The sequence below is a fragment of the Staurois parvus genome, unplaced genomic scaffold (assembly GCF_062004578.1).
Source record: "Staurois parvus isolate SC_StPar_1 unplaced genomic scaffold, SC_StPar_1.0 ptg000661l, whole genome shotgun sequence".
Lineage (NCBI taxonomy): Eukaryota > Metazoa > Chordata > Amphibia > Anura > Ranidae > Staurois > Staurois parvus.
Genome location: NW_028318457.1, coordinates 1,014,426 through 1,029,484, shown reverse-complemented (window position 1 = coordinate 1,029,484; position 15,059 = coordinate 1,014,426). Strand labels below are relative to the sequence as shown.

Here is a 15,059-nt window from a genome sequence, read left to right as displayed (position 1 = left end):
AACTAACCAAATAGTTCTAAAAATTAATATATATATATATATATATATATATATATAAAATGAATGAAAAATAGTCCAATTAAAGTCTAAATCAAAAGTCCACCAAAACAAATACAAATAGGTCCAGTAGGAAGGATTCCAAATCCTATTTCAATCCTCGTGATACCTCAAAAAAAAAGAACACTCATATAGTGCATTATCTTCCAAATAACAAATTACAGAAAAAGTGCAATCAATAAATCTGTGCAAAAAATCCAAACCACTACAACTGTGATTAATAGTGATTATGCGAGAGGAAAAAAAAAAAAATATGTGAATATAAATATATATCCAAAATGTATTTACTAATAATCAACTAAAATAAATGTGAACCAAAATCCAATATTAAAGTGAACACTTCAATACATATAGTGAACACTCAGTGACCACTCCAAATAGTGATATTAAATACCATTACCCTCTGGTAGTATTCATAAGTTTATCACGATATTCCTGGTAAAAGTATTACTTCCAAGTTTTCCTTCACTTCAGGAGCCCATCCTCCATATTCTTCATAAAGCAAAGGAGACTCATATAATAGATATTCCAAGTATAGGGATACATTTAACAAATATCTTACATTGGGGATATCAAATATCAGCTCTGTGGCAAACAAACCAGCCTTGCAATCAATAGGGCATAGAAACCACGTTTTCCAGCAGTCAAAATGGCTGTGGCGGCACTTCCGGTTTTCATGCTGCGTCTGGACGTCATTTCCCCTAACACATTTCGTCACTTCCGGAAGTGACGAAATGCGTTAGAGGAAGTGCTGCCACAACCATTTTGACTGCTGGAAAACGTGGTTTCTATGCCCTATTGATTGCAAGGCTGGTTTGAGAGCCTTTTATTACACAACACAAATTAGAAAATCTTCTCTGGAGCTCCCCTTTAACATACAAAAGTATTTTTTATTTCCCCCTTCAGATATCATTTGTCTCTGGTCAATTACTTGTTATTTTTGTCAGAAATATTAAAATTGTTTTTCAGACTTTTATTTTCTAACAAATTTTTCTGCTGTTTTTAGGTGTCTGCACTATTCCCAGGTATGGAGTCAGATGCCTGGCAGGTGGTAGGCAAGAGAAAGATAAGAAAGAAGTCACAGCGGATTAAAGAAAACTCACTTTGTAAAGCTGAAGGATCTTCACAAGATCTGGATCTGGTTGTAAATGGCAAAGATGTCATTAAAAAAATTAGGGACACCATGTGAGTAAACCTGTGTGTATGTACATATTTATCTATCTATCTATCTATCTATCTATCTATCTATCTATCTATCTATCTATCTATCTATCTATCTATCTATCAGGGTTAGACAGAAAAAAGGAAACATTACATGATTTGCAGATGTGAAAGTTGCAACATGTTTCGTGTTGAAAGTGGAATTGATGTAACATTCTTTTGTTTCCGCTGTGTGATGATACACATAGCTAACAGTTGGGAAGATAGTTAGTAATACAGAGTCATGTCAGAGATTACTGAGCTTCAAAGAGGACAAATTGCTGGTACTGCTTAGCTGGTGCCTCTGTGACTAAAGTTGCCAATTTATTTACTGTGTTGCGAGGTACACTATCAGAGGTTGTGACGGCAAGCATAAGTATTGGGACGCCTGCGTTTACATGCACATGAACTTTAATTGCTTCCCAGTCTTATTCCGTAGGGTTCAATATTGAGTTGGCCCACGATTTGTAGCTATAACAGCTTCAGCTCTTCTGGGAAGGCTGTCCATAAGGTTCAGGAGTGTGTCTATGGGAAGATTTGACCATTTTTCCAGAAGTGCATTTGTGAGGTCAGGCAATGATGTTGGAAGAGAAGGCCTGGCTCGCAGTCTCCGTTCTAATTCATCCCAAAGGTGTTGTATCGGGTTGAGGTCAGGACTCTGTGCAGGCCAATCAAGTTCCTCCATCCCAAACTCCCTCATCCAGGTCTTTGTGGACCTTGCTTTGTGCACTGGTGCGCAGTCATGTTGGAACAGGAAGGGGCCATCCCCAAACTGTTCCCACAATGTTGGGAGCACAATGCAGTCAGGCAAGTACCGTTCTCTTGGCAACCGCCAAACCCAGCCACATCCCTCGGATTGTCAGACAGAGAAGTGTGATTGGTCACTCCAGAGAACACGTCTCCAGTGCTCTAGAGTCCAGTGGTGGTGTGCTTTACACCACTGCATCCAACGCTTTGCACTTCGTGATGTAAGGTTTGGTTGCAGCTGCTTGGTCATGGAAACCCATTCCATGAAGCGCTGTACGCACTGTTGTTGTGCTAATCTGAAGGCCACACAAAGTTTGGAGGCGCTGACCCCGCTCTATCATTTTACGTGTCCTACCACTTCATGGCTGAGTTGCTGTTGTTCCCAGTTGCTTCCACTTTCTTACAATACCACTAACAGTTGACTGTGGAATATTTAGTAGCAAAATTTCACGGATGGACTTATTGCACAGGTGGCAACCTATCATGGCACCACACTTGAATTCACTGAGCTGCTGAGAGCGACCCATTCTTTCACAAATGTTTGTAGAAGCAGTCTGCATGCCTAGGTGTTTGATTTTATACACTTGTGGCAATGGAGGTGATTGGAACACCTGAGTCCAGTGATTTGGAAGGGTGTCCTAAGGCAGTATAGTGTATGTGAACCGGTACTAAAGGAAACATTGCCAGCATGCTTCTAAATAATCAGATGCATGTGTACATTGAAATATTTTCATGTAGGCAGAGTTAAAAACGTGGAATTTCGATGTTCTTAGACAAGGATGTCCTGGAGACTGGGTTAGAGGTAACCATACTGTAGATTTTGGTGCAGTACCAAAAACATTGTGCATCAAGCTTTGTCCATTTAAATGGTGAATAGTCATGCTGGATTGACATACTCAACTGAAGGTTATAAAGTCCACCACATAAGAAGTATATAAAGAAAGGGTAATGTTAGTCATATATTGTGTAGCACATCAAAAAATATTCCTGGATATACAGTAACAGCTGGTTGCAGTGACTGATTTAGTGCATATACATAAACCAAATGCATTTTGCAGCACATGGAGGAGATATGAGTCCTATATGTGTCAATATATCAAAATGACTTACAGTACCTATGACTGAAAATAGTATGACATTTTATGAATGATGTCTTTGGTTTATGATGTTTATGGTTTTGTTCTAGCATGTCTAAAAGTACTGGCCATGAATATGTTTTTTTGTTTTCCTCCAATAGGGAAAACCTAAGAATCTCTGACTTTTGGAAATCCTGTCAAGGTGAGTACTTTGTATTATGTATGCCCTCGTTTACAAACCCAGTTACAAACCATAAATCCAGTTATAGAAATAAAGTGATGCCACATCTCAATAAAATCCACTTAGCTACAGTTTTTACATTTACAGATACCTTCCATGAATAGCTATACACTGAGGGTCCCTTCAAATTTATTTCAAACCCAAAAAATGTTTGCATTTGTTAATTGTTTTGCCTTCTCTCTTTGGATAAAATATTGAAAATAAGTAACAGGGCACTAGTCCTCACGAGCCTTATTATGGGATCTGTTTTTTATATAAAAATTAAATTGAAAAGAATGTGGAAATTGAAAATCAAAAAAAGAAAAGAAATACAGCTGGGAAAAATAGAGAAAGAGGAAAAAAATAGAGAGATGAGATAGAAAAAGGAAGAAAGGGGGTGGGAGGGCAGAGGGGACAGGAAAGAAGGAACCAGATGCCAGGTGAGAGGTGGTCACCCTTCCCCTGCCTCGAGGAGAGACCTCCCTTCATCTGAGTAAACAAACAAGTTCCAGAGTGTCTAGGTTTTAGAATATACCTTATGTTTATGCCTATGCAAAAGCACCAAATATTCCATATGGTTTATTTCCTCGACTTTGCGTAGCCAAAGCCCAATCGATGGTGGTTTCTCTTCTGTCCAACATAGGGAGATGCAAAAGTTGGCTGCATTCAATAGATGGCATAGTACATACCTCTTGTAAGTCTTGGATGGCTTATTGGCAACATGTAAAAGAAGAAAATACCGGATCTACAGGCACAGAAAGGTCCATGAGTTTTTGGATGATACAGCGGACCTCTCACCATTAGTGTGTAAGCCAAGGGCAGGACCAGAACACATGGAGGAGAGCTCCATCCTCCTCCTGACATCTCCAACAAGTATTAGGGTTGATGGGAGAGAACTTATGTAGCAATATAGGAGTTCTGTTCCACCGAGCCAATATCTTAAAGTTGTTCTCCTCTGTTTTCGTGCACAAAGATGATTTCAGAGAAAAACTAAGTATGTTGATTTTTTGGTCTTCTGTAAAGGTTCTTCCCAGATCCGGCTCCCACTTTGATAGATAGGGAGGAGAGAAGCCTTCGGGTGGCAGCACCAGTAGAGCATATCATTTAGACAAGGCATGGGGTAGGGTGCCCTCAGCTGAGCAAGATTCCTCCAGTGTGGAAAGTGGACGTCTAAAGCTGTTGGTCACAGAGAAGTTGTATGGAGTGGCAGGCCTGGAATCGTCCTAAGTGGGATAGGGACATATAAGAGCTGTGCAGGAGGCACGGTTTATAGTTCACTTTTCATTCATAGAAGCTGTAATACTGACTTCTATGTATGCATGCTTTGTACATTTTCATACAACACACTTCAACATGTGTGGTGTGAGCAGGGCAAATAGAAACAATATCTTCTATGCGTCCTTGGTTTGAGCTTGTGTTGTTCAGCATTGATGCTAATTAACCACTTTCTGGCTGCCTACAGGACAAGCAACGTACCGTATGTTGCTGGCCTTTTGCCAACACTGGGGGGTGCTGCGTGCCCAAGCAGGGATGAAACCATACCCCACCACGTAATAAATGAATTGAATTGAATTCTCATGGAATGAGAATCCCGGTAATCGGGACCCAGTGATCATGTGATTGCTATGCAATGACATGATCACAATGACAACAAATCTGTCTGATTCATAAACCCTGTACCATGTGACCAGCTGGAGTCAATCACAGATTGCTATTATATTGAACTGTCACTAACTCAACACGTTCATGACATTTCAAAGTGGGCGAGCAGTGGCTCTGAGCAAAGCGATGTAATCTTGTGTCGCTTTCTATTTCCGGGTGTGCGTGCACATGTGTGTGTGTCCCACTTTCCCCTATGCCGTCCAGGGAGAGAAGAATGAACATGGCACTGAGTAAAAGCACTACAATTTACACTCACATGTTAAATTATCACATTTAACTCTTTGATCGCCCCTATTATCCCTTTGATCACCCCGTCACCCTGCCAGTACCATTACTACAGTGTCTGTAAATTGGATTTTTTCACTGATCACTTCATTACTGCCACTAGTGACATCAGATAGCATCAGGGTCAGTTAGCGCCCCTCCCAGCCAGGGTCAGCTAGTGTTAGATTGCTTGCACACTATTGTACTCATGCTTTCATGCTTTAGGTCGCTGATCACCGCCATTACTAGTATAGTGTTTGTACAGATCAATATATTGATCACAAACAGAACTATACCAGTGCCTCCTTTTGTCTAGTGTCCCCAAAAACACAGTTCCTCTGCTGTTTTTCATGGAAGATTTGTATCAATTGATTGTGGGCCAAAGCAATTTATATGCACAACAATACATGGCCGCCCACCCAAATTCAGCTCGACAGACAGTTTGCATGGAAACCTATCACAGTTTCTTAATTTAAAACTTCTTTGGGCCTAACCCTCAGCATTGGCTTTACAAAAAAGAATGAATTGCGGTCATATTGGTCCACAGAGCCAATTCATCATATGTCTATGTTCTCTACTGTTACATATATGCCCAAGGACCAGCAATGTACTGGTACGTCATTAGACTTTGGGTGGTTATACCAGGATGATGCCTGCAGCTTCAGGCATTATTCTGGTATTGTTTTTTTCTGTTTGCCTTTGGCTTTCATGTAAAAACAATCCTAGCGGGTAATTAGCTCCTGTATCACTTTTACAAGCAGCGGAAAAGGACTCTTCCACCCCTCCTGCCGCCTTCCAAGGTTTTCTTGGGCTCTCCCGTCCACCCAAAATGCAGCCGGCAGTTCCGCTGGCTGACAATAGAGCTTATCGGAGGCTGGAATGCCTCCAGTCATTTCTATGGTCTAAGAGACTTGAAGCTACGAGCATTTCATCATTTCTGTTTTGAAATAAACAGCGCTATTTTAAAATTGCGAAAGCATATGATCACACCGATCGTGAGGGCAGAGGAGAGATGTAGAGTCTAATAGACCCGAGATTTCCCAGAAAAGAGTACCTGTCACTGCCTATTACTATCACAGGGGGTATTTACATGTCTTGTGATAACAAAAAAAATGAAATGGACAGTGTAAAAATAATTTAAAAAAGCAAAAAAAATAATGAAAAAAAAATTCATCCCCTCCCCTGTGCTCGCGCGCAAAGGCAAACGTAAGCAGTGGTCCCATGGCGGTATGTAAACAGAGATTGCACCATGCAAGTGAGGTATCACCATGAACGTCAGATTGAGGGCAGTAGCAGTAGACCTCCTGTGTAAATCTAAAGTGGTGACCTGTAAAGGCTTTTAAATTGTCGCCTATGGATATTACAAATTTGCATACTTTGTTGGCGTAATTAAGTAATTAAGTTGGCGTAATTTAGTAATTTTCTAGCAAAGAAAAATGTTTTTTTCAAGTGTTAGAAGAGGTCTTGGTCTTCAAGTGGTTAGAAAATTGGGTAACTATTATTATACAGTATTTATAAAGCGCCAACAGTTCGCTCAGCCTGTACATTACAAAGGGAGACAGAACATGCGACAGTACAATAACAATACAATGCGATACACGAGGGGTTCGAGGGCCCTGCTCCTTCGAGCTTACAATCTAGGAGGGAGGGGATAATGGTACAGGAGGAGATAGCTGTGGGGGATGGAGTGGTAGGAAGAGTGGAGGAGGTCGGCAAATTAGCAGGGGGTGGGGTAGGCTTCCCTGAAGAGATGGGTTTTCAGGGTGCACCTAAAGGAGAGGGGAGTAGGTGATAGTCTGATGGGTTGGGGTAGGGAGTTCCAGAGGATGGGTGACACCCTGGAGAAATCCTGGAGGCGGGCATGGGAGGAGGAGACCAGGGAACTAGAGAGAAGGAGGTCTTGTGAGAAGCAGGGTGTGCGTGTTGGGTGGTACTTGAATATTAGGTCGGTGATGTAATTTGGAACAGTATGGTGGACAGCTTTGTACGTCAGTGTTAGGATTTTGAATTTGATCCGTTGCGCAATCGGAAGCCAGTGGAGGGATTGGCAGAGGGGAGTGGCGGAAACAGAGCGGTTGGTAAAGTGATGTCTGACATAAGCTCCTAATGCTGGCCCTAAAATGCCAGGATAATACCCCCTCCCCCCTAAATGACCCCTTTTTGAAAAGTAGACACTCCAAGGTATTTGTTAAGAGGCACGGTGAGTATTTAGCAAATCTCATTTGTTGCCACAAGTTTTTGGAGAAAGAAGAAAGAAAACGAATATTTATTTTTTCTTTACTTTTATTCTTTTTCAAAACCCTGTGACAAAAATGATAAATGCAAAATACTCACCATGGCTCTTATAAAATTCCTTGGGGTGTCTAATATCCAAAAAGGGGTCATTTCTGGGGGGGGGTAGGGGTGTTTGTGCTGTACTGGCATTTTAGGACCTCCAAAACTGTGATGGGTAGTAAGGAAGTGATAAGAGGAAATATGCCCTTTGAAAGCCTGAAAGTGGTCATTGGATTTTGGGGTCGTGTATATGGCTAGGCTTCCAAACAGTCTCTCACATGTGGTATCCACACACTTGGGAGAAGTAGCAGAATGTGTTTTTCTGTGTTATTCCACATATACCCATGGCATGCGTATGCAAAATATAATTTAACTGACAACTTTGTCATTTTTTCTTTTATATCACAAAAATTGAAAACCCATTGGCGATCAAATACCACCAACAGAAAGCTCTATTTGTATGAAAATAAGGACATACATTTTGTTTGGGTACAGCATTGCATAACTGCACAATTACCAGTTGAAATAGCGCAGTGCTGAATAGCAAAAAATGGTCTAGTTATTAGCCCTGGTTCACATATGTGCGTTCCTGCGGGCCGCGTTTTGCATGGGCATGAGAACCCTTTCAATTGAAAGGACTCCCCTGCCCCGGAACACACAGAGAAGTCGGTTCCCAGTACGGTTACGATTTCCAGTACGGGCAGCACGCCATTAGAATTAATGGCACCCGCCCGCGGGTTCGCATTCTTTGATGCGGCTGCACGGATTTTTGCACGGATCCGCAGCGGCACCACTCGCATATATGTGAACCTAGCCTTAAGGGGGTAAATCTTCCGGAGGGCAAGTGGTTATTGTAACCCAATAAACGTGTGTGTGTGTGTGTGTGTGTGTGTGTATATATATATATATATATATATATATATATATATATTTGGGATGCAGCAATATCTACAGAATGTTTTGCTTGTGGATACAGAGCATTGCTTCCTACACATGTAAGTACCTTTATTGATACAATATTAAAGCATTTCCATCAGCTATAAATCTCTGCAACTATATCAGAGCTGTATAAGTAATAATACCCCAGTATTGATATTATTAGAAGTAACTGTTTTAGAGAAAAATGCTGTAACTCTTAAAGTTGACTGCTTTCATCTAAATGAAATATTGTCATTTTAAATCTGTGATTTTCTTACTTTCAGAATTTTATTCGGAATGACATTGTAAAAACCAAATTATGTAACTAAGTGAAGCCCTTTATAGAGCACAACTTTGCAAAACAGAGATTTATTGACACAGTTTTTACAAGCCATTTCCAACTGCAGTGACATTATTATCTTTATTTCCCGCAGGTTGTCTTTGCAAATGTCAAAATATAGCTCCAGCAGTTTCAAAAGACAACAGTGACAATGGAGAGTTAATGAAAAGTCAGTGCCTTGAGGAAGATGTGCCTTCTCATCGTTGTCTCCAAGACTATGAATGCGTCTGTTATGGTCTGGGAAATTTCGCTTCATGTGTCATAGCTCGGCATCAGCTGGCTTTCTTACTGCTATTCCTCAAACAGTTTAAGGTAGAAGCCTGTACTAATGAGAACACAGCACAAAAAAGTGTGGATTATGAGCCGCCATTGTTTAAATTGGCTTTGCACTCAAGCAAAACCATGTAAAATATGTGAAAATTCACTGGCAAGTTAAAGCACTCTTAATGCACTGTGAACATAACTAGAGCCCAAAGTTTTCTTTTGTTTTAATTTTGGATAGCCTGGGGAGGGATTAAAAAATCCCTGTCAAGTTTAATTGCCATCCAGGGCTCTGTTAGAATGTTTTCCCCCTACTATCTTAATGACAACAATTTCACCAGACAGTAAGTGAAGGGAAATCTGCAACACAACAGATAAAAAAGTTGACAGGGGTTTTTAGCTTTCCCCTACACTACTCATACAATCATTTGAACATATTTTACTTTTGTCTGTGTTGCTGTTGAATATGAAGAATGTATATACTTACATACTGTACATACACACAAACACTATCCTGGTTTACAAATTATAATTTGTTAAAGGGTGCACCCATGACAAAGGATTCCCAGAGCACTGCAATTTAATTTCAGACACCCTGCCCCTGGTGGAAATCTCCTATGGAAGGAGGGGGGCACATTATTATGTGTGTGTGTATTCCACTGTACAATTTGGCCCTATAAACAAGCATTTAAACCACTTCAGCTCCAGGTTTTACCCCTTTCGTGACCAGGGCATTCTTTTTGCTGTTTGGCATTGCACTACTTTAACTGGCAATTGAGCGATCATTTAACACTGTATGCAAATGAAATATATATACTTTTTTTCACACAAATAGAGATTTCTTTTGGTGTCATTTGATCACCACTGGGGATTTTTATTTTTTATTATATAAAGCAAAAAAGATGTTGGAAAAAAAATTTTTTTTTACACTAAAATATATCAGAGCAAAAAATAAAATGTCTTAAATTTAGCCCAAAATGTATTCTCCTACATGTCTTTGATAAAAAAAAAATCCCAGTGACAGCACAGGTTTGGCGATGCATGCACCCCCTACCCAGAAATACTGGACCACGTACATGTATGTGATCTGGCGCAGAGGGGCCATTCTGCTGCAGTAAATTTGAGGCAGGTGGTCCTGAAGCTGTTAAAATGGATGGTTAGTGGAAACTAGGAAACAAAACAAAAATGCATAGCCACAACGATACAGAATCTTTATATGCAATGTTTCATATTGCTGATGAACATTATGACCTACATTTAGATGTTTTCTCTAGTTGTTGTCAATGGAGCTAGTCCCTAAAAATCCTGCTGGCTCCTGGATTGGACTGACTGGCTCCTGATCTCTGTTTTTATCCACTCCATGTTACAGATAGTTACTATTTTCAGTTTTATAGACATTGATGTTTGCTTTGGCAGTACATTTACCTATCTTCATTACAATCTTGTGATCAGTCTCACTGTATTAATAGTTCTGCAGGCTCTGTATCCCATTATAAGTGGATTAGTGTTTGGAAGTATCTTAAATGATATTTCTGCTGCAGGGGGTAACTGAAATTTGAGATTGAGATCTGTGCAGCCTTCTGTGGATAATCAACGAGCCAGTCATATGAGCAGGGAAGAAGATATCAGGGGGTGTTTGTGTACAGATTACCCCCGTTACCTTGTTTACTAAGAAGCAACATTTTCTTTTTTTGGACAGTTTAAGAAAAGCATAGTTGTCAAAATTAAATAGCTATTTTTATAGTGAACCTTTTTTTGCCCATGCTGCTTCTGCTGCATATGATTACCTTTGCTCCCCCCTCCAACCTGTTCACCCCCAGGAGCAAAGACAAGATACCTGTACTTTCAGGTACAATGGATCATGTGATCCACTACTGATCCTCCCACATGACAGCACTTGTGATTGGCAATTGGCCTCTTAGGCACCCAGTGCTGTCACATGTGGACATGGAGAGACTCCTTAACGTATGTAAGCTTGAAGTTGCAACTTGGAGTTTACACAGGGCCAATATTGTTCAAATCCTGGTGGCAGAATGGAGCAGCAAAGGGAAAGTAAGTATAAGCTGCTAATGGGGCCACCAAATGCTTCAAGCCTGAGCTTAGACACAACCATAACATCGTACAGTGCAATGTGGGTACCTCCATTGACCTTTGATATTGCCACTTGCAATTCAAGTACTAAGTGTAGATCAGAGGACTTTGAAGTTTTGGGGACCCCCAACACTTGATTGTATAATGTATATTTTAAGGGATATAGGGGGAAAAAGAAGGATGGCGACATGCATTTTAAGGAATGTTGGGGTAGGGAGAGGGATGGAATGGACCAGGACTCCAATTTTGGGATGAAGTTAGGTGTAACAAACATTTTATGCTCAGGCTTGGTACTTTCCTAGCCTTACACAACAAACTGAGACTTTGGACAGGTTGGACAGGTTAAAAACATGTCCTATTGTGAAACAAGCTTGTTTTAATTGTACTTTTATAGTGCATTCCTCTGTCAGGTCCAGTATGATCCCTTTCAATTAAATGTTTTTTTTTTTAAAAGTCATGGCATCAATCTAATATCATCGACTGTATATATACTGTTTAATGTGCTTAATGTATTTAAGAGAATTTGGGTCTAAAGTTTTGTTTTTCTCCTTCAGATCTCATATCAGCAGTGCTATGTTTTTGACCCAGTATTTTCCCTGTCAGAGATTTCTGTACTTCAAGAACTGGACTTAAAAGTTATTAGCAAAAATGAGGTAAGATAATAATGTGCTGCTCATTTTATATAAGAAAGAAATGCTGGTACAACAGAATAGGATTTATTTAAAACCAGAATCACAAGTCAATGATTTGCATGGCAACCAATCAGACAAATTACAGACTAGCTGACATGACTTGCAGCATGTAGTTGCTGTTTTCACGAGCTTGTTAAGTAAATCCCTAGGGGCTGTGAAAGAGAAAAGCAAAGAAATACAGTACATAAATGTCAGGTAGACATTGTAAATAGGATTCTAAACAGAAATCGGGTTTTTTATTTTACAGTAGGCAGTTTGGAATAAAAATATATATAATGTATATACACTATGTGTTTGTATTGACCTCAGGGATACTTGCCAGAAGGGACATATTTTGTTACTATTGTTCACTATTGTTTGGCTATCATACTGACCCTCACACATTAGTAATAAGTTACTGGCTTGAACAAATATACAAAAAAAAAAAACCCTGAATGAATCGATGTCATTCAGGTAAATGCTTGCTTATAGCAAAGTAATTCTTTGCTATAAGCAAATTGTGTAAAAAAATAAATAAATAAATAAATACTGATCACTTCCCCAAAGTAGTACAATGTTGCTATGGTAACATTGTACTACTTTGGACATAGTGAAATATGAAAAAAAAATCTTAAAAAAAAGAAAAGAAAATGTAATAAAAAATTAAAAATAATAAAAAAAATTAAAACAATATATATATATAGTCATTGTCCCTGATCACCGCCATGCCAGTTATATGATAACGCTGTACTGCACTGGTGACAGTATGTAAAAAAAATAGTGAAAATATTTTTTTTTAATTTTTTCATTTTCCGAAAAATTATGACAAAAAAATACAACTTCAAAAAACTTGCCATTCCTCTTATGAAGTACGTCGGACTGTCTACTTTGCAAAAAGGAGTCATTTGGGGGATATCTGTACTGTTCTGATATTCTTGGCCCTCAAGAAATTAGATTGGCTGTCAGTACTTCAGGATTAATCAATATTCAGATCTATACCATAGTTTGTGAACTCTATAACTTTCCTACAAACTAAAAAATACATCCTAATTTGGGTTATTTTCACCAAAGACATGTAGTAGAATACATCTTGGCCTAAATTTATGAAGAACAATTATTTATTTGCAAAATTTTATAACAGAAACAAAGAAAAATGTATTTTTTTTTCCAAAATTTTCGGTCTTTTTTTGTTAATTTAGCAAAAAATAAAAACCCCGGCAGTGATTAAATACCACCAAAAGAAAGCTCTAGTTGTGTGAAGAAAATGATAAAATTTTAGTTTGGGTACAATGTTGTATGACCGCGCAATTGTCATTCAAAGTGTGAGAGCGCTGAAACCTGAAAAATGGCCTGGGAGGGAAGGGGGTAAAAGTGCCCGGTGTGGAAATGGTTAGCTGGCTACCAACAGCTCCACTTTTGTGCTCTTATTTTTCTCCATTCTTCACAAATCAGTCCTATTGAGACAGCTTTCTGTACACTGCAACACATATTCATTGGGGTTGATTTACTAAAATTGGAGAGTGCAACATCTGGTGCAGCTCCTCATAGAAACTTATTGTCAAAGCTTAATTGAACAAGCTGAAATTGGAAGCTGATTGGCTATCATGCCTCTCCAGTTTTAGAAAATCAGTCCCAATTACTTGTTTAAGCCATGTGTCTGCAAATAACTAACACTGGCTGAGGGAACTTGGAAGAAATAGGGAAGGTCTAGCTAGGACGAAACTAACAAGTACTAAACATGAGAGGAGGACAGAGGAAGAAACCAAATCACAGAGTAAACAAGTTGTAGCAGCTCCACTAGATGTTAGCATACCACAGAGCAATAACAACCTAATGCTGTTCAATACAACACAGAAAATAAAAGTGGGGCAGAACAGTCATTGCTTTTTATGCTGTTTTTCTGAACACGCACCATTCCAATGTGAAATGCACAGTTATTTATTAATGCTTTGTAAATCTATATAGAGTTACCAAGAGATGCTACAGAAGGTTCTGTTATCATTCTAGGAGGGAAAGCGTGGTGTGCAAAAACCCACAGTGTTCTACATGCTGCATTGTGGCAAGGCTCTTTACAATAACTTGCTGTGGAGGAACTGGTCATTGGAGGCTTTGTCACAAATAATTATCATTGGCAACAGTTTCAGAGGGATTGAAGAAAGGTAAGCTGTATACCATCTCATGACATGGCTTTAACCACCTTTGTGATTTGAAATTTGGCAGTGTTTAGATTGAAAAGGCTGAATACCCAGGACACATCACCTCTGTCTAGTGAGCTGACCTACATACACTAATGCTAAAGCGCTAAGGAGCAAAGATAATATGAGAAATAGAGAAGAAAAAAAAAAAAAAGCGCCACAAACTAAATAGAACAAAAGCTGCACTCCTAACCAAAAAAAGGTAAAAATGTGAATAAATCAAAGAGTGCGCTAAATATAAGTAAATACAAAAATTATTAGTTTAAAATAATGATGTCCATGATAGAAAAAATTTTATATAAAAGTCCATCCACCATCACAAAGTAATTAACCAGTTCTGAAATCTTGTATAAATCAAACACTGTGAAAAAAAATCCACCACCGAATGAAATGGGTGCACTCACCAGAGCTCCATGCTGACCAGATTATAAGTCAGCAAAGATAGCGTTTGCTCTGGGAGCGATGATCAGCAGAAGTAATCCAAACTGGGAGCAATATACTGCAAGCAGCCAGTCAGCACAATATTCGGGGAATCAAAAAAGGAAATCATGGTGCAGTACGTTTAAAACCAAAATGTTTAATTAAAACGTCAGAAATGCACTCACAAACAGGGTGTCTAGCCGACACCAGCAATGACAGCCTCAAGAAAGCAGGGACGAGCTACGCTCACCGCGATATCACAGCCAACAGTCTACGAGGAGCGTCCAGACGTCACATCCAAAAGAAGCCCCACCCTACTAGTTTCGTCATTCGAATTATTCCCCCCCGTTAGGACGTCGGATGACGAAACTAGTAAATGTACTGCACCATGATTTCCTTTTTTGATTCCCCGAACATGATCTATGGTATGGAGACGTGATGACTACCTGCTGTTAAGGCTATTCCATATTGTGCTGATTGGCTGCTTGCAGTATATTGCTCCCAGTTTGGATTACTTCTGCTGATCATCGCTCCCAGAGCAAACGCTATCTTTGCTGATTTATAATCTGGTCAGCATGGAGCTCTGGTGAGTGTACCCATTTCATTCGGTGGTGGATTGTTTTTGTTTTTTTTTGCACGGTGTTTGATTTATACAAGATTTCA

At 39.4% G+C, this 15,059-nt stretch overlaps 1 protein-coding gene across 1 annotated transcript in view; it reads left to right on the top strand.

Moving 5' to 3' along the window:
• SRRD (SRR1 domain containing) overlaps positions 1–15,059 on the top strand; it is a 32,671-nt gene that overhangs the window by 4,714 nt on the left and 12,898 nt on the right. Inside the window, exons 2-6 of the mRNA XM_089651734.1 lie at positions 1,064–1,242; positions 3,242–3,282; positions 8,853–9,070; positions 11,665–11,763; positions 13,789–13,940. Of these exons, the coding sequence (XP_089507860.1) occupies positions 1,085–1,242; positions 3,242–3,282; positions 8,853–9,070; positions 11,665–11,763; positions 13,789–13,940 (668 nt within the window). The 5' untranslated portion in view covers positions 1,064–1,084. The remainder of the gene's footprint in view (positions 1–1,063; positions 1,243–3,241; positions 3,283–8,852; positions 9,071–11,664; positions 11,764–13,788; positions 13,941–15,059) is intronic.